This window comes from Prionailurus bengalensis, chromosome B4 (genome assembly GCF_016509475.1).
Source record: "Prionailurus bengalensis isolate Pbe53 chromosome B4, Fcat_Pben_1.1_paternal_pri, whole genome shotgun sequence".
NCBI classification, from domain to species: domain Eukaryota; kingdom Metazoa; phylum Chordata; class Mammalia; order Carnivora; family Felidae; genus Prionailurus; species Prionailurus bengalensis.
Window position 1 is genome coordinate 39,504,940 of NC_057358.1, and position 19,172 is coordinate 39,524,111.

The 19,172-nt window shown below is 38.7% G+C and overlaps 1 protein-coding gene across 2 annotated transcripts in view; it reads right to left on the minus strand.

Moving 5' to 3' along the window:
- Positions 1-18,956, minus strand: part of CB4H12orf4 (chromosome B4 C12orf4 homolog) — a 46,997-nt gene extending 28,041 nt beyond the window's left edge. The window contains exons 1-4 of one of the 2 annotated variants that reach the window (XM_043564754.1): positions 18,845-18,956; positions 16,811-17,005; positions 14,998-15,143; positions 2,351-2,532 (exon numbers count right to left, since the gene is read on the minus strand). In XM_043564754.1, coding sequence (XP_043420689.1) covers positions 2,351-2,532; positions 14,998-15,143; positions 16,811-16,988 — 506 coding nt within the window. In that variant the 5' untranslated portion in view covers positions 16,989-17,005; positions 18,845-18,956. The remainder of the gene's footprint in view (positions 1-2,350; positions 2,533-14,997; positions 15,144-16,810; positions 17,006-18,844) is intronic. The other variant, XM_043564755.1, reaches the window with a different exon arrangement.
- Positions 18,957-19,172: the final 216 nt, after the last annotated feature.

Sequence of the window (19,172 nt, forward strand, 5' to 3'; positions counted from 1 at the left end):
CTATTGATACGGACTATAGAATACATTGATATTGACTATAGCCAAGCTGGGATTTTTTTTAATATACCTAAATAGGAGAATGAGGATAGTCCCAGAAAACCTGAGAACCAAGAGCAGATTCAGAGTGAGTTGAAGGTTATATTATTTGAAGCCTTGGTAGGAAAAAAATCAAATAAATGAAGTTCAACAGAAGGTAATCAATTAGTATTAGGTAATTATACTTTCATATATTTATATAAATTGAATCTATATTTCATTCTTAATTCTAAAAATATATTCACAGTTTTACTGGCTACATCATAAAAGACTGGGAAAAAAAAAAACAAATTTTCATCTTCTTTGGGAGACAGCTTCAACTATCTACCTGATGGCAACTACCTATACTGCAGGTATCCTGTCTATAAAGGAATAAACGGCCTCAAAACAGCTAATTACATACAGAGTAACAAATGTCAAGACATCAAGTTCTTTTCGACAGGGACAGTTCTAATATTTTATTAGATAGGGAAAAAAAAGGCTGAGTGGTGTAGAATGTTACAAAAATGTACAAATCTATGCAATACAGTAAAAATGCTGATCTGGTACACAGAAGAGTATTTCTCAGGAAGAATTATTAAATTCAGTTGCTTATGATTTTTGTGTTTTACATATTCTTAACTATGACAATCATCAAAATAACAGTTTATTTTCATCTTGCTAGTCCCAACATTTTCTTTCTTTTTTTTTTTTTTCTTTTTTTTTCAACATTTATTATTTATTTTTGGGACAGAGAGAGACAGAGCATGAACGGGGGAGGGGCAGAGAGAGAGGGAGACACAGAATGGGAAACAGGCTCCAGGATCCGAGCCATCAGCCCAGAGCCTGACACGGGGCTCGAACTCACGGACCGCGAGATCATGACCTGGCTGAAGTCGGACGCTTAACCGACTGCGCCACCCAGGCGCCCCAACATTTTCTAATACAAAGCAAATGTGAGCCAGGAGCAAACCAGTATACGTTATTTTAAATTTACTACTTTGGGACAGATTATGAAATTAGTCACACAAAATACATGTGATTTGGTTCTAATATACTTTCACAATCAAGGAAATTTCACATCAGCAACACTGAAAAAATTATCTTAATGCCATGTATACCTAAAGTCTTAGGTATATATTTTAAGGTAATAAATTTTATTAGATTCTGCTAGATCAAAATGGATTATCTAGAAAAAGCATGTCTTGATTATTACATTTTATGAACTGCCAGGAAGCAATCTGGAAAGTCATGTTTTAAAATAAATAATGCTAGCAATTTTTTACTTACTTCCTCTGAAGAAAAAAATGAAAGACAAAAAGACTGCTTGCATACTGCTTGCAATGAATTAAAATCTAATTAAAATTTCTTGGAATAAGACTAGTGTTATTTTTTACTTCATGTAAATAAACTTACAAAATGAACTGAGAGAGACCATGAACATAGTAATGACAGGGTTTTAAAGAGGTTCTGAACAGGGAGAGAGCATTGTACAGTGGTTAAGAGCTTTGGAGTCAGACTCCCTGGTTTCAAATTCCAGCTTGTCCTTAGACAAATTACTTAACTTATTTAAGCCTCAGTTTCCTCATCTGTAAAAGGTGGTAATAATAGGATTCTGGTAAGAATTAAATGAGATAGGGCATCTGTTACTGACTGCATGTTTGTGTCCCCCAATTCATATGTTGAAATCCTAATCCCCAATGTGATATTTGGAGGTGGGGCCTTGGGAAGTACTTAGGTGTAGATGAAGCCATGAGGTTGGAGCCTTCATGACAGAATTAGTGTCTAGAGCTCTCTCTCTAAAAGATATGCACCAGGAGGGCACACTGAGGAAAGGCCATGGCAGCATACATCAAGGCATGGTCTAGAAGCAGATGGGTCTGCCAGATACCAAATCTGCTGGCACCTTGATCTTGAACTACCTAGCCTCCAGAACTGGGAGAAATAAATCTCTCTTGTGTAAGCCACCCAGTCTATGGTATTTTGTTATAGCAGTCTGAACGGATTAAGACATCATCTAAAGCACTTTGCACTGTACCTAGAATAAAGCCTTTGACAAGAGGTGCCTTCAACAAGATGTAAGCTATTCCTCTTACTAGAAATAATATATGAAGCTACCATAATTTATTCAGGTAGATCACTTGAGAAGTTTTATAAACCTATGAGGACTTCCTAGTTGAAATTACAGATTGAAACACACAAAAAACTAATTTCTAATATTAGAGATTTTTTTCTATTTTATTTTTCAATTTTACAATTGAATGAAAATTGTTCTGCAGCCATCATACCTGAAAATGTAACATTTAATTATGATAACGCAAGAAATCTGAAATACCTCTCTCGTAACTTTTTCAGCTCCACGTCTCTTTCACCAATCAGTTCTGAGATACTAACAAAGTAATTATGTTCCAAATTTAGAAGAGTTTCAGAGGCCGGAGAATGGATTAGGTCATGGTATACATCTGCAAAATCTTCATCCCAGCTGGGCTCTTCAGGCCTCGCATGCTCTAATGTGGTCTACAAGATGATACACAGACATTTATGATACGGTAAATCATACGCACATAAATCATGATACAGTATTTTTATTTAATACACTCTAGGTACATATAATATGATTCCATTTTTGTACATCAGACAAGGATAGAAAGACCTATTTATGTATGTGCATATATGGGTTATATAGGATTATTTTAGTATACAAAAAATATGGGAAGATACAAACTAAGTTGTAATAGCAGTTACCTGGAGGCAGGGATGAGGAGGGGGTGCTAACATGGAGGAAGGGATAGGAGGTACCCACGATGGAAAAAAAACTAAGGATGCTATGATCTCATTTCTGTAAAACCACACACACACACACACACACACACACACACACACACACACACGAAGGGATGATGAGCAAAACGCTAATGGTGGCAATTTCGCAAGAGCGGCATTTCCGATAATCTTTACTTATATTATAATGTATTATTATAATCAGAAAAAACTACTCATTATAAATAATACATTGCTAAAAAAGGATATACATTTGGAAAATGAGGTTATGTATGTAGTCACCTATTTAGTGATGCAATGACTCTGAAAACCCAATTCATGCATAGGATTTTATATCAAGATAAACATATGTGATTTCCTTATTTTGACCTTTTCTAGTATTTTAGTATTCTTCTTAAAATGTAAGCATGCTCAAGGGCACCTAGGTGGCTCAGTTGGTTGCGTGTCCGACTTCAGCTCAGGTCATGATCTCACAGTTTGTGAATTCAAGCCCCGCATCGGGCTCTGTGCTGACAGCTCAGAGCCTGGAGTCTGCTTCAGATTCTGTGTGCCCCCCGCCTCTGCCCCTCCTTCACTTGAGCTCTGTCTCTCAAAAATAAATAAATGTTAAAAAAAAAAACTTAAAAAAATGTAAGCATGCTTTTAAGATTAGGAAAACAGCAATCAAAATGATAACGGACTAAGTAAACACTGATAAACAAGAAAAACAGAAACAAGGAGAGGCAAAATGGGGATACCCTCAGCACATGCACAGATACATCCAGGGAAGTATACACACAAATCCAGGGAGGTACAGATGCCTGTCCCAGGGACCTGTGGATATGTCAACACATCAGACAGATACAGCGCTTTATAGGTGAGAAAACTAGCTGATCAGTCCCTTGTCAAAGATCATACAATTTAATGGCAAAGGTGGAAATAACACAAAGAATTCAATATTTTTTCCTTTATTGATCTTTGTAGACAGATATCTGTGAAAAAAGAACAATCCGAATTCTTCCCTTTTCTTACCAATATTAAAAACTAATCAATGACATAACTCCAAGTAATAAATTACCTAAAATAAAACAAATGGACAAATCTCAGAGACAGGTATCTTGAATCCAGTCAATCAATACGTAAAGTTTTCCCCCTTGTTTTCTTTCACCTATATTTCAATCAATTGCCAGATCACGAGGGAAGAATTTAAGGTGACTAAAACATGGATTTCATCTGTTCTAATGACTCTGAAAACTTGAAAGCACATGCTGATAACTGCTGTAGGAATTATAACCAGCCCACATGACTTAAGCTCCATTCAAAATTCACTTCAAGTTCAGGCTAAAATTTTGTAGAAAGGAGCTAGTGAGAGATCGTAGGGATCTGTTTGCCCATACATAATACCGGATATCCAGTCACCCCACTAACCAGATTGGTTACTACAATAACTGGCAACATCAATTTAAAAATCGGCCCAGTGGGGCGCCTGGGTGGCGCAGTCGGTTAAGCGTCCGACTTCAGCTCAGGTCATGATCTTGCGGTCCGTGAGTTCGAGCCCCGCGTCAGGCTCTGGGCTGTCAGCTCGGAGCCTGGAGCCTGCTTCCAATTCTGTGTCTCCTTCTCTCTCTTCCCCTCCCCCCTTCATGCTCTGACTCTCTCTGTCTCAAAAATAAATAAACGTTAAAAAAAAAAAAATCGGCCTAGAGCAAGCCTTATGAATAGGCAGAAACTACCTACATGAGAAACACTAAACAGAGTTTTCCCTTAACCTAACTCATACCACTCCCTCAGGAGAGACCATACTAGAAAGGGAACTGTGACAGGTGAAGGGAATGGGGCACTGAGGAAAGGCCTACAGAGAGAAAACTAATGTCCCGGCCATTATTTCTCCACTTCCACCTTCCCACATAAAACTTTGGTGCTGAGTTCACAGACTTCCTCTCATTTCCACCTCCTGTCATCAACCTGAGTCACTTGGATGTCCATGTGGATAACCCAACCCAATGCCCTACCTTCTTACTTCCCCGAATCCTTGTCTTTACTCAGTCCTCCGCCATTGTCTAACCACTGTCTTGCCAAAATCCTCAACTACCTTGACTCATATTCTTTCTCTTGCCCACCTAACAAAACTCTAATCTTATTCCTCTTCTCTATGCCTGCAGTTGGGCTATAGAATGCTGCAGCAGAAAAACTACAAAACTGTAAAGTTTATGGTGGCAGACTGGTGTCAGTCTAATCTTTCCCTTCAATGATGCAATGCTATCTTTCTCTGGTCAGTTCTCTCCTCAAACATCCAACTATGTTATCAGTTCCCCACCTCATCTACAAGTGGTCTGTCCTTATTATTTCCCAGATAAAGCAGAAGCAGTTAGAAGAGAATGTCCTCAACTTCCTGCTACCAAAGTAGTACAATTTTCAGAATCTATGTCCACCCTTTCCTTCCTCCTTTCTGCCATAACAGAAGGGTCCCTCTTCCCAGTTAAGATTAACTCTCTACTTGAGTTCTGAATTCTGTACCTTTTAGACTTCCTCTCTGCCACTGTAAATAAATCTTGGACCCTGTGCTCTCATTTTGCAAATGCCTTGTCTCTCTTCTCCATGCAAACAAGCTTCTTGAGTTATCTATTTCCACTCAATCTATTTCCACACCTCCACACATTCTTAAAGTCACTGAAATCTAGTTTTGGCCCCCACCAATCCATTGAAACTGATCTTGCCACAGATAAGATTACCTGATAAACCCAATGGATATTTTTTGAGTCTTTCTTACTACATTTTCTTGGCAGAATCTGACACTACTGACCATTCCCTCCTTCTTGGCACCTCTCTTCTCTCAACTTTCATGAAACCATAATCTTCTGTCTTCCTTCCACTTCCTGGGCCAGTTCCTCTCTTTCCTTTGCAGGTTCTTCTTCTGCCGTTCATCCTCAAGTGTTAGTGTTTTCATTTACTTGTATATTCACCCATCCTTTTTTTTTTCTTCCATCCATCTACCTCATCTATCCAACCCATACCAAAGCCCTATTCTTTTCAGAGACTGGGCTAGGTACCAGAGTTATAATAGAGAAAAAACTAAACATTTCCAAGTGGCTATCCATAAGTAAGAGATATAGATAAGTCAATAGGTAATTATAATACAGGGTTTCATCGGGATTCTGTGCAGGCATCTACTCTTCTCATTCTACACAGTCACCTTGAACAATTTCATTCCTTCTATGACTTCAAAATTCATCTATGTACAAGTGACTCCAAAACCTTTATCTCCAATCCAATAATCTTTCCTGAGTGCCAGGTGTAGATAGCTAAGTGCTTATGAGACATCTCCACATGGATGTCTTGTAAGCACTTCACATGTAATAGATATAAAACTGAAGCCATCACTTTTATGCCAAACCTTGCTTCTCAAGTGAAGGAAGCCACTCTTCTACTGTTCCTCCAGTTGTCCAAGCTAGAAATCTGGGCCAAGTGATCTTTTATCTTTCAAGTCTCAGCTTAAATGTTACCTCCTTAGAGAGGAGATCTCTAACCCCATACAAACAGGTCTTCCCATCCCACTTCTCCCCCTCCTCCTATGATGGTACCCTATTTATTTCCTTTATTACATGTTTATGATTATAATTTATATACTTGTTTATTAACTGTCTTCTTCACTACCATTAGTGAAGGTAATACGGACCAGATTTGTTCTTTTGATATATCTTCAATGCCTAGCACAGGATCCACAACAGTATTTGTTGAATAAACAAATGCATGAATGAAAAGTCATTTGTTATCTTCTCTTCAACTCCATTACTGCTATTCCAGACAAACCTTTCATCATTTCTTCCTAAATACAATAGTCTTCCAACTTATTCCAATTTTTCCCCTTGCAGTATAAATTCTTTACACTAATGCACTGAACTGATGTTCCTGAAGTGCAAATATGATCATCTCACTCTGCTAAACTCTTTCAAAGCTGCTCATTACCTTTAGCATAAAGACAAAACTCAAGGAAGGGGACTGTCCTCTCCCAAGGCGCCCCTGAGATTGATACTGAGCCCTGGGGCTGGCTCCCTCCCCCACAGGCAGCAGCTCCAGTCTGGAGAAAGTTGAGCAACCCTGAAAACTCTGATATTCACTCCTAAGGCTATTTGCAAAGTAGACACTGGCTCTGTCTGTATTTTTTGTTCCCCAGTCTGTGGTCCAGGGAGGTTTTTCTCTTGTCCAAATACAATCCCACACTGCCACAGCCTCTCTTTCTCTTCCTTTTGTTTCTCTACCAAAGGGGTTCCCCCGCTCCTCTGTGCCTACACCACCTGTTTTATGTCTCCCAATTCACAAATACACACCTCTGTCCTGCCAGGCTGTCTCTTTCCACCTGTGGATATTTTTCTGTCACTCTATAGCCTGGATTCCTGGTATTCCAAGTGTTCTGACCTCAATACTGCTGTGTTTGAGTTGAGGGTTAAGGGACATTCCGACCCCTCTCTCTCCACCATCTTAACTCACACCCAAATTGGCAAAGAAGAAGTCAAACTTCCAGTTTTCACAGGTGACATGATACTCTACATGGAAAACCCAAAAGACAACAAAAAACTGCTAGAACTGATACATGAATTCAGCAAAGTTACAGGATATAAAATTAATGTACAGAAATAAGTTGCATTTCTATACACCAATAATGAAGCAACAGAAAGAGATATCAAGGAATTGAGCCCATTTACAATTGCACCAAGAACCATAAAATACCTAGGAATAAACCTAACCAATGAGGTAAAAGATATGTGTGCTGAAAACTACAGGAAGCTTATGAAAGAAATTGAAAAAGACACAAAGAAATGTAAAAACATTCCATACTCATGGATTGGAAGAACAAATATTGTTAAAATATCAATACTACCAAAAGCAATATACACATGCAATGCAATCCCAATCAAAATAGCACCAGCATTCTTCACAGAGCTAAAACAAACAATCCCAAAATCTGTATGGAACCACAAAAGACCCCAAATAGCCAAAGCAATGTTGAAAAAGAAAACCAAAGCTGGAGGCATCATAATTCTGGACTTCAAGCTATATTACAAAGCTGTTATCATCAAGACAGTATGGTATTGGCACAAAAACAGACTCACAGACCAATGAAATAGAATAGAGAACCGAGAATTTGAACCACAAATATATGGCCGACTAATCTTTGACAAAGCAGGAAAGAGTATCCACTAGAAAAAAGACAAGTCTCTTTGCAAATGGTGCTGGGAGAACTGGACAGCAACATGCAGAAGAAATGAACCTGGACCACTTTCTTACACCATACACAAAAACAAATTCAAAATGGATGAAAGACCTAAATGTGAGACAGGAAACAAAATTCTGGAAAACAGGCTACAACCTCTTTGACGTCAGCCACAGCAACCTCTCACCTGACACATCTCCAAAGGCAGGGGAAATAAAAGCAAAGACAAACTATTGGGACCTCATCAAGATAAAAAGCTTCTGCACAGTGAAGGAAAAAATCAACAAAAATAAGAGGCAAACAATGGAATGGGAGAAAATATTTGCAAATGACATATTGGATAAAGGGTTGTATCAAAAATCTGTAAAGAACTTACCAAACTCAACACCCAAAAAACAAATAATCCAGTGAAGAAATGGGCAGGAGACATGAATAGACACTTTTCCAAAGAAGACATCCAAATGGCCAACAGACACATGAAAAGATGCTCAACATTGCTCATTATCAGGGAAATACAAATCAAAACCACACTGAGATACCATCTCACACTGGTCAGAGTGGCTAAAATGAACAACTCAGGAAACAACAGATGTTGGCGAGGATGTGAAAAAACAGGAACCCTTTTGCACTGTTGGTGGGAATGCAAACTGGTGCAGCCACTCTGGAAAACAGTGTGGAGGTTCCTCAAAAAATTAAAAATAGAATTACCCTACAACCCAGCAACAGCACTACTAGGAATTTATCCAAAGGATACAGGAACGCTGATTTGTGGAGGCCTATGTACCCCAATGTTTATAGCAGCACTTTCAACAATAGCCATATTATGGAAAGAGCCCAAATGTCCATCAACTGATGAATGGATAAAGAAGATGGGGTATAATACAATGGAATACTACTTGGCAATGAAAAAGAATGAAATCTTGCCATTTGCAACAACGTGGATGGAACTGGTATTATGCTAAGTGAAATGAGTCAGTCAGAAAAAGACAGATATCATGTTTTCACTCATATGTGGAATTTGAGAAACTTAATAGAAGACCATAGAGGAAGGGAAGGAAAAATAAGTTACAAACAGAAAGGGAGGCAAACCATAAGAGATTTTTGAATACAGAAGACAAACTGAGGGTTGATGGGGGTGGGGAGTTGGGGGGCGGGGAAAATGGGTGATGGGCATTGAGGAGGGCATTGTTGGGATAAGCACTGGGTGTTGTATATAAGTGATGAATCATGGGAATCTAGTCCTGAAGCCAAGACTACACTGTATACATGGTATGTTAACTAACTTGACAATAAATTATTAAAAAAAAAAAAAGACAAAACTCAAGATGCCTTGTAAGACTCTTTCCTAGCCATTGTGAACTTCTTTGTTTTTCTTTAAAAAAAATTAAAAAAAATTTTTTTGAACATTTAATTTTTGAGAGACAGAGCATGAGCAGGGGAGGGGCAGAGAGAGGGAGACACAATCTGGAGCAGGATCCAGGCTCTGAGCTGTCAGTATAGAGCCCAATGTAGGGCTTGAACTCATGAACTGAGAGATCATGACCTGAGTTGAAGTTGGACACTTAACTGACTGAGCTATCCAAGCTCCTGCCCCCCCCCTTTTTTTTAATGTTTATGAAGGGGGGGGGGGCATGAGCGGGGGAGGGGCAGAGAGAAGAGACACAGAATCTGATACAGGCTCCAGGCTCCAAGCTGTCAGCACAGAGCCTGATGTGGAGCTCGAACCCATGAACCGTGATATCGTGACCCAAGCCGAAGTTGGATGCTCAACTGACTTAGCCACCCAGGTGCCCCTCTTCCAGTTTTTTTAATGTGCCATGGGCTCTCTCACCTCCAGGACTTTATGTTTTACCTTCTACCCAGGACATTCTTTCTCCACTCTCCCACCATATACCTTTTACCTACCTATTTCTAACTAATCTTTCAGGTCTTAACTCAGTTTCTCTTTCCTGTGGGAAGCTTTCCTAAGTTCTGTAGACTAAAATAGGTGTACCTGCTTTGTGCTTTCCTCACACTCTGCCCCCTACCGTAGCACTTAATATATTCCACTCCTTTTAATTTTACATATCTATCTGTCTGCTGTCAGCCTGTAAACTCTATGAAGGTAAGAACTGTGTCTATGTCTATTTTGTTTTTGCTAACCCCAAGTGCCTAACACAGTATCTGATATCTAACAGATGCTCAGTACACATTTGATGAATGGATGAATACAAAGAGACTTAAGAAGAGAATACTGAAATGGAAGATAGGGCACCACCAAAAATAGCCAACTGTACAATTTTGTCAACAGTTTGCTCTGTTTGGCTTTCCTGATCTATCCAGGCTTACTTCCCATTATTTAAAAAATTAATGCAATAGCAAAAGATGCTGCAGTGATTAGGAAAAGCAATATAATAAGATGTTTGGAGGCTGGAAGGAGAACAAGATGACCAGCAACTAATCCTGACAGTAGATAAGAAAAGGAAACACAGAAGAAAATAGAATTACTGTACAAAGTAGGACTTACAGTCACACACATTTTGGTAGACCATCAGAACCTCCTCTACCAGGTAAGTACATATGAAAGCACAGCTGTGTTATCAGGGGCAATGGTCCCCACTGTGAAAATTCCTTTTATAACAGCAGCATGTTCAGTACATCTGTGCTGTGATAGGACACACAGTCCTCTCTTGCAGCAATGCCTCATGGTATTCCCTACAGGGAATTACTTACATTTATAATGATGACTCAGAGTCAACAAGAAGTTAGAGCTGAATTTTATATACTGTGCTTAAGAAAGCACAAGGAAATGTGTACTACGCTTTTTATTAAAAATTTTTTTAAGTTTATTTTTTTAGTAATCTCTACACCCAAAATGGGCCTCAAACTCATGACCATGAGATCAAAAGTCACATGCTCTACCGATTGAGCCCACCAGGCACCCTTGTACTACATTTTTTAAAGATCTTTGTCAAAAGGTGGTTAATGTAAAAGTCTCATGATTTAAATATCTCCGCAACTGAAATATCTAGTAAATCCATTCACAGTAAATGCAGTTCATTCCTTCATAAACCAAAGTAACTGGTATTACCATAAACATTTGGCCACTTTATCTCTTTATTGATGGTCCAGTTATTCTTCTCAGGTTACTGAAATAGTGTTTACCCATATATGGCAGAGATGCATTAGCCCCCTTCTGTCCCGTCCTCTACTCCATTCTGCTTCCACTATCAGAGTCACGCTGTGATCCTTCTGGTCTCCACAGTACCGAGGCTTCTAACCTCTGCAGGCCCTTTGGCAATCTGCAACATAGTTCCCCTTTCATTTTCAGTTCCTTCTTTTTCCTTGCTGATACCCATATTTCTTGAGCTTGTATTGAGCTGTTTGGCTTATAATTTTCACAGCTAGTGACAGCCCAAATACATCCAGTGGGTATAACAATATTTGGGTCTTCTCACTTTCCTGTCAATACTTCCTTTTTTTTTCTTTTTTTACTGTTAGAATTAGCTTCTTTTCTCTATCTTTCCTTAATTCTTTAAAAACAGGGGCGCCTGGGTGGCTCAGTCAGTTAAGCATCCTACTTTGGCTCAGGTCATGATCTCACAGTTCGTGGGTTTGAGCCCCGTGGTCAGGCTCTGTGCTGACAGCTCAGAGCCTGGAGCCTGCTTCAGATTGTGTCTCTCTCTCACTCTGCTCCTTCCCTGCTCACACACTCTCTCTCTCAAAAATAAACATAAAAAAATAAAAATTAAAATTAAAAAATAAAAACAAGCAACTATACTTCTGGAAGTCTGGCATTGCTAGAAAGCTGAACTCTATATAACAAGAGGTGCTAGGTATCTACTCAATTTGCACAGGGGGAGAACAGAGTACTTGCTCAGTTGAGGCTTGTTGATTTTAATTCAATGTAAATCTGAACTCTTGTGATTAAATGAGTCAGTATAAACTGTTCTTATTTTATTATATTAATATTACTGTTGTTATGATCATTCACCTGGAAGATAGTCAAATTCCTGTTTTTAGAATGGCTAATGTGCAGAAGAATAAGATTAAACCATAAATTAGTAAATATGGTAATTTTTAAAAATAGTAATATAAATTTCAGGGCACTGAAGTGGCTCAGTTGGTTAAGTGTCTGACTCTCAATTTCAGTTCAGGTCAGGATCTCACAGTTCATGGCACTGAGCCCTGCCTCAGGCTCCACGTTGATAGCACAGAGCCTGCTTAGGATTCTCTCTCTCCCTCTCTGCCCCTCCACCGATCATGCTCTCTCCCTCTCTCAAAATAAATAAAAATAAACTTTAAAAAAATAGTAAGATAAACTTCAACACATAAGCCCTATTGACTGACCATTGGGAAGTTTTCTCTTTAGTTACACAAAATCAGGGATAGAAGAGGATCTGCTTCCAGATTTTGTATCAAACCAATAGTAATCCTAGTGGAGAGATTGACTGCTTTCTTCAAGAACTCTTGACCACTCATTCCTCCCCTAACTTCCACACATGCTCTCACAGTATTTATCCTAACACTGACTGCACAGTGTTATAGGCTAGAGATTTCTTTGTCTCTTCTTACTAGATTGTAAGCTCCTTGAAGGCAAAGACTTATCCTCAGCTGTGTACCCAACACATTTCAGACATACAAAAAATACAGCTTGAACAAGTTTAGTGGGACTACTCTTTTTATTTCTTTTTTTTCCTTAAAAGTTTTTTTTTTTAATGTTTATCTTTTTGAGAGAGAGAGAGAGAGAGAGAGAGAGAGAGAAAGAAAGAGAGCATGCAAGCGAGGGAGAGGCAGAGAGAGAGGGTCACATAACCTGAAGCAGGCTCCAGGCTCCAAGCTGTCAGCACAGAGCCCGATGCGGGGCTTGGACCCACAAACTGCGAGATCATGACCTAAGTTGAAGTTGGACACTTAACTGACTGAACCACCCAAGCGCCCCGAAATTATTCTCTAAAAAAATTTTTTTTTAATGTTTATTTATTTTTGAGACAGAGAGACAGAGTGTGAGTGGAGGAGGGGCAGAAAGGGAGGGAGACACAGAATCTGAAACAGGCTCCAGGCTCTGAACTGTCAGCATAGAGTCCAACGTGGGACTCAAACTCACAAACAATGAGATCATGATCTCAGCTGAAGCTGGACACCCAACTGACTGAGCCACCCAGGAGCCCCCAGAATTACTCTTTTAATACACCTTACAGCTTTATCCTTTCATCAGCAGAAAGGTTAGGTTTCTTTAAATAAAACTTATTACATGCATATCTTTTTTTTTTATCTTTTATTTAAAAAAAATTTTTTTTTAACGTTTATTTATTTTTGAGACAGAGAGAGACAGAGCATGAACGGGGGAGGGTCAGAGAGAGAGAGGGAGACACAGAATCTGAAACAGGCTCCAGGCTCTGAGCTGTCAGCACAGAGCCCAACGCGGGGCTTGAACTCACGGACCGCGAGATCATGACCTGAGCCGAAGTTGGCCGCTTAACCGACTGAGCCACCCAGGCGCCCCTGCATATATTTTTTTAATGGAACAATTCTTAACATTTAAAATAATACATGTAAATAGCGTCATCTTTTAAGTAAATTAGGACACCATAATGGGCATGAAGCAAACTGGTTTGAGTAACAAAACATGACCCCATAAAACTGATTTTCAAATTCTCATAGACCACATTACTTACACTGGGATGTAATTCACTCATTATACTTTACAATTATTGTATTTATCTATCTACATAGTTCTGTTTTTGGCTCTCTAACTAAAACAGAAATTTCATTTTGTGTCTGCCTTGTGCACTGTTTTATGTCTGATAGCTGGCACAGCACCTGGCATAGGGTAGGTTCTCAACATACTATACCTCATCAACTCCAAGGTGCATATGTTTTCACATTACCACTCTCAGAAATCAGAATGCATCTTGCACTGATGGTATGTTGTTACCCTATCATAGTGTAAGTGGTCCTGGTCTTCTTTCTCAGTAGTAAAGAAGATAATAGTGCGTGCTATGATCCGTGGCATCTTAAGACTTTATGAAAATAAGATATATTATTGAAATGGAAAATGATGACGTTATGTAACACAACAGTGAGGATAAATGAAAAGACAAAAGTAAATCAAAGCTTAAAAAAAAAAAGTAAATCAAAGCTTAAAATGAGCTACCCCTGTTAGTTTAAGGTTGCCAGATAAAATACAGGTTACCTCTGTTAAATTAGAATTTCAGATAAGCAAAGAATAAATTTTACTGTAAGTATGTTCCATATATTAATGGGATATACTTATACTAAAAAATAATTCATTCTTTGAGATTCTGATTTAATTGGGTGCCCTATATTTTTTTAAATTTATTCTTTTAAAATTTACAAGTTGGCATATAGTGCAACAATGATTTCAGGAGTAGATTCCTTAAAGCCCCTTATCCATTTAGCCCATCCCCCCTCCCACAACCCCTCCAGTAACCCTGTTTGTTTCTCCATATTTAAGAGTGTCTTATGTTTTGTCCCCCTCCCTGTTTTTATATTATTTTTGCTTTTCTTCCCTTATATTCATCTGTTTTGTATCTTAAATTCCTCACACAAGTGAAGTCATATGATATTTGTCTCTCTCTAATTTTGCTTAGCATAATACCCTCTAGTTCCATCCATGTAGTTGCAAATGGCAAGATTTCGTTCTTTTTCAATGCCATGTAATACTCCATTACACACATATACCACATCTTCTTTATCCATTCATCCATCTATGAACATGTGAGTGCCCTGTATTTTTAATCACTAACTCTGCCAACCCTGTGCTGGTTAGAAATACAAAAGTAGTTCCTCTTTTACAAAGGCATTACATAAAGTATTGTGTCGTAAGTGCTCACCTGATACAGAAAAGAGGCACATGACCATCAATTTATATTGTACATTATGAAATAAAGTGTTGTATGTAGAGATAAAAGGATTCTACAATTGTTTCAGTATTACTTTAGCAATTTAATAATCTTCATCAAAGTCCAGATAATCCCTGAAATTTGCAATCTGATCTATTTTCTCACCTCAGCATAAGCTTTGGCCCACGTACTGGCCAGCTGATGTAAATCAACTTCACCTGATTTCACAGCTTCCAGGGATGCTTCAGCATCTCTATCATAATCTCTGAGGGATTCTTCTTCTATAAACTGGCTCAGAGCTTCTTTTAAGTCTGCAACATGGACAAAAAATACCAACATAAGCAAAATCCAGACATGAACAGGGAACATTTTACTTGGTTAGGTGTTCCAACATGAAATTTTCTTTTATCAAGCTTGCATCTGAAACCAAGCAGGTAAAAGCATATAAAGGAAAATCTACAGATTTTGAGGGTCTGAAGGCTACTGTATTTAAACGAAAAACATTTATATCCTATGTAGTTATATTATTTGAAAGAGAAATTGAATGATTAGCATATTAAAACTAATTTAATTGGGATGATCTGTAATTTCAATTTTAGAGACACTACTTAGAGATAATATAATGGAAACGGAACAGGGATAGAAATCAGGATACCTGTGTTCTGGTCTTGACTCTGTCATTATGTTTGTAACTGTAGACCAGTGATTCTCAATTTTTAGCATGCATCAGAATTCCCTGCAGGGCTTACTGAAATAGATTGCTGCATGCCACCCCCAGAGTGTCTGATTCTACAAAAATGGGGTGAGGCCCAAGAATGTGCATTTGTAACAAGGTTTCAGGTGATGCTGTAGATTCAGATCAGGGAACAGCTTTTGAGAACTACTGCCTTAGGCAAACAATTTAACATTTCAATGCACCAGATTCCTTATTTGTACAATGAGCCTGTGCTAGATAGTTCCTAGGTTTCCTTTTAAGTCTAACTTTTCATGATTCAACATATTCTCAATTTAAAATTTTTTCCTCATCTGTGAGATAGAACACAGACCTTTTAAAATGGTTTAATACCGATGGCTATGGGATTAATTTAGGTAAGTACAAATTATTCAAAGATTAGTATATCTTCTCTCCCATGACATCTCAGGAACTGAGGACCAATTCATTAAAAGGGCAATGCATTTGGGAATACAGTTCTATATTATAATCAGGGATAGCTGAAATGAATCCACCCAACTAAATTAAGATGTTAAGCATTCCAACCCAGACTTTGTAACTGAGTTTTCATTATATTATTTTTTTTAATTAAGAAAAAATGCTTAATGTTTTATTTTTGACAGAAATAGGGAGAGACAGAGCATGAGCAGGGAGGGGGCAGAGAGAGAGGGAGACACAGAATCTGAAGCAGGCTCAGGCTCCACACTGTCAGCACAGAGCCCGACGCGGGGCTTTATTAACTCATGAACCCTGAGATCATGACCTAAGCCGAAGTCGGATGCTTAACCGACTGAGCTACACAGGTGCCCCTTAATTTTTTTAAATATTTATTTATTTTAGAGAGAGAGAGACATGGCATGAGCAGGGGAGGGGCAGAGACAGACAGACAGAAGGAGACACAGAATCTGAAGCAGGCTCCAGGCTCTGAGCTGTTAGCACAGAGCCCGATGAGGGGCCAGAACTCACCAATCGCAAGATCATGACCTGAGATCACGACCTGAGACAAAGCTGGACACTCAACAGACTGAACCATCCAGACACCCCTGTAAATTAATTTTTATACTAAACTGCCTTTTAAACAACTCAAGGGGTACAGAAAAAAACAATAAAACAAAGATCTGGGGAATATTCTTATTCTTGGAAGCAGTTAAACACTTCATATTTTATTGCGGTTTCAAGCTTCTCAGGCTTATTCTTTCTAATATGAAATGTCAAAGGAAAGAGATAATAGGAAAATAAAGTTTTATTACAAAAACCAGTCCTCACCTTTTTCTATAAAGCATGGTAAACTGTGCAGCAGCATCAGTCGTCCATGTAAATGACTCGCATTCTCTTGAATAGGAAATTTGAGAGGTACCCTCAGTTCTAAGCATTGAGTTCCTACTTTGAATTTATACACAAATTCCCTCTCTCTGTTGTAGACTCTTTCTCTGGTTTTCTTCATCTTCTTTCGCAGGGTTTCTATAGAACAAACAAACCAAAATCCATCAGATTGTAAATCACAAAAATCATGTTTCATTATATTGTACTACCTCTAAGAAAATATTCCACCACTCACTGATTATGTTTGTGTGACTTGGAGCTTATTATTCTAGGTTTTCCTACCTTTATTCCTGTGTTTTCATCTTCATGAAGAAAATGATGTTTCTTTTTTTTTCTTTTTAAGGAAAAAAGCTCCTTTTAAACTTCACTTAGGGGGAAAAAACCATTATGCCAATAAAGTATTTTTCATTCTGAGGCAGGGTTCTCAAGAATAAGGGAAGAACATGGAGAGAAGAGCAGAGAAGATGCTTAGAAAGAGACGAATGGGTAGACAGAGAGCTTATGAAACAATGGGGAATACCAAGTCAAAGAAATAGATCAGGGACTAAGAAGTGATCTTGAAGATCTTAGATATGTGATCTTATTGGACATAGAAGAAAGATGGTGGTGGAAAGACTTCCATGTAGAAAAGACATACAAAAAAAAAAAAAAGGTACAGGATATCCCAAAAGGCAAACTGGACACTTTTCAAAAAGAAGAAAATCTGGCCAAAAAGAGGAAGAATCAACACCAATTAAAGATTTATTTATCAGCCTCCTTACTAGGCTCCCTATCTCTAGGCTTTTCACCATCAGAACAATTTTCACACTATCTCTATGCTAAAGTTACAGTAATTTTTCCAAAGTGCCTATCTGATTGTGTTGTTCATCTGCTTAACACCCTTTGATCATATTCTATTGCTCTCAGAATAAAATTCAAACTCCTTGGGGCGCCTGGGTAGCTCACTCGGGGGAGCGGCTCTTAGTTTTCGCTCAGACCATGATCTCCCTGTTCCCAGGATCAAGCCCTACCACCCAAGGGTTCTCTGCTGATAGCGAGGACCCTGCTTGGGATTCTTTCTCCCGCCTCTCTGTACTCCTACTCCACTCGCATGGTCGCTCTCAAAATAAATAATTACATTAAAAAAATGCAAACTCCTTAATCCAGTTTACCATGTCTCTGCTTGTATCTCCAGACTTTTTCTCCCAGCACCTGTACCCCTCCTCACCAACACACAAATTCACAATTTTCCAGTCATACTGAACTCCTTTCAATACTAAACCTCTCCTTCCACTTCCAACCTTTTTGAAGTGGAAAAAGTGACACCAGAGCACTCTTACCGCTTTTCTTTCCTTGGATAACAACTACTCATTCTTCAGATCTCATCTTAGGCACTGAGGAGGCTTTTAATTCGTAGATTATTAGGATTAATCTAACAATAAATACGAAGCATCTGATAAACATAGGATGATCAGCAGATGAAAACTAGTAATAATAAAAGAAATTCTTCACGAGCATGTTAATAAAAAAAAAAAAACACCACAGGTTGCTAACTGAATACACACGATGAAGACAAAGAGTAAAGGAACACTGTAGCAGGGAACTGAAAGTTACAGAAATAGGTTTACGGCCTAATCTTATTTAAATTCAATATTTTCGGTAAACAAAAACCATTAGCTCTGGTATCAACCGGCTCAACATTTAAACTTACTATGTTTCAACAAACCGATAATTTAGTTCTCTCTCCTCACTTAAAATTTTTTTTTTTAAATCAGGGGTGAAACTAAGGAAGGCTTCCGAGGCAAAACTGAAATGGGAAAATGTGGGCTGGACCGAACTCCTGCCGCCAGAGTGGAGGTTCTGAGGCTCAAATTAGGGAAAGGAAGGGGTAGGCTGTGGGCACCAGAAGCTCCAGACGAGTAAGGAAAACACCCTCTTCATTAGCCGCTTTCAGTCTGAACGCTTTCCGTCCCTCGCTCTTTGTCTGGGCTCACCTACCCTAGTGCCTAAGTCCCGAGCAGTCCACACACCGGAGATATCAACAAGCTGGGGCGCCGGCAACATCAGCTGACTTACAGACCTGTTTTTACAGCCAGCAGATCTGCACGAGCAGATTCGCCCATACCTTTTCCTCTTCCTCGACACTCTATAGAAAATTCCAGGTCTAAGTGCCCCATTTTCCCATATCGCTTCAATTTAACCAAATAAAAATGGTAAAAAGCGTATTTCTACTATTATTGTGAATTTCAGAGAAGGCTCAAAAAAAAAAAAAAAAAATCCACTGTCGTGACGAAAGTGCATTGGCAAAGCTTGTGCTCCGCTTTGG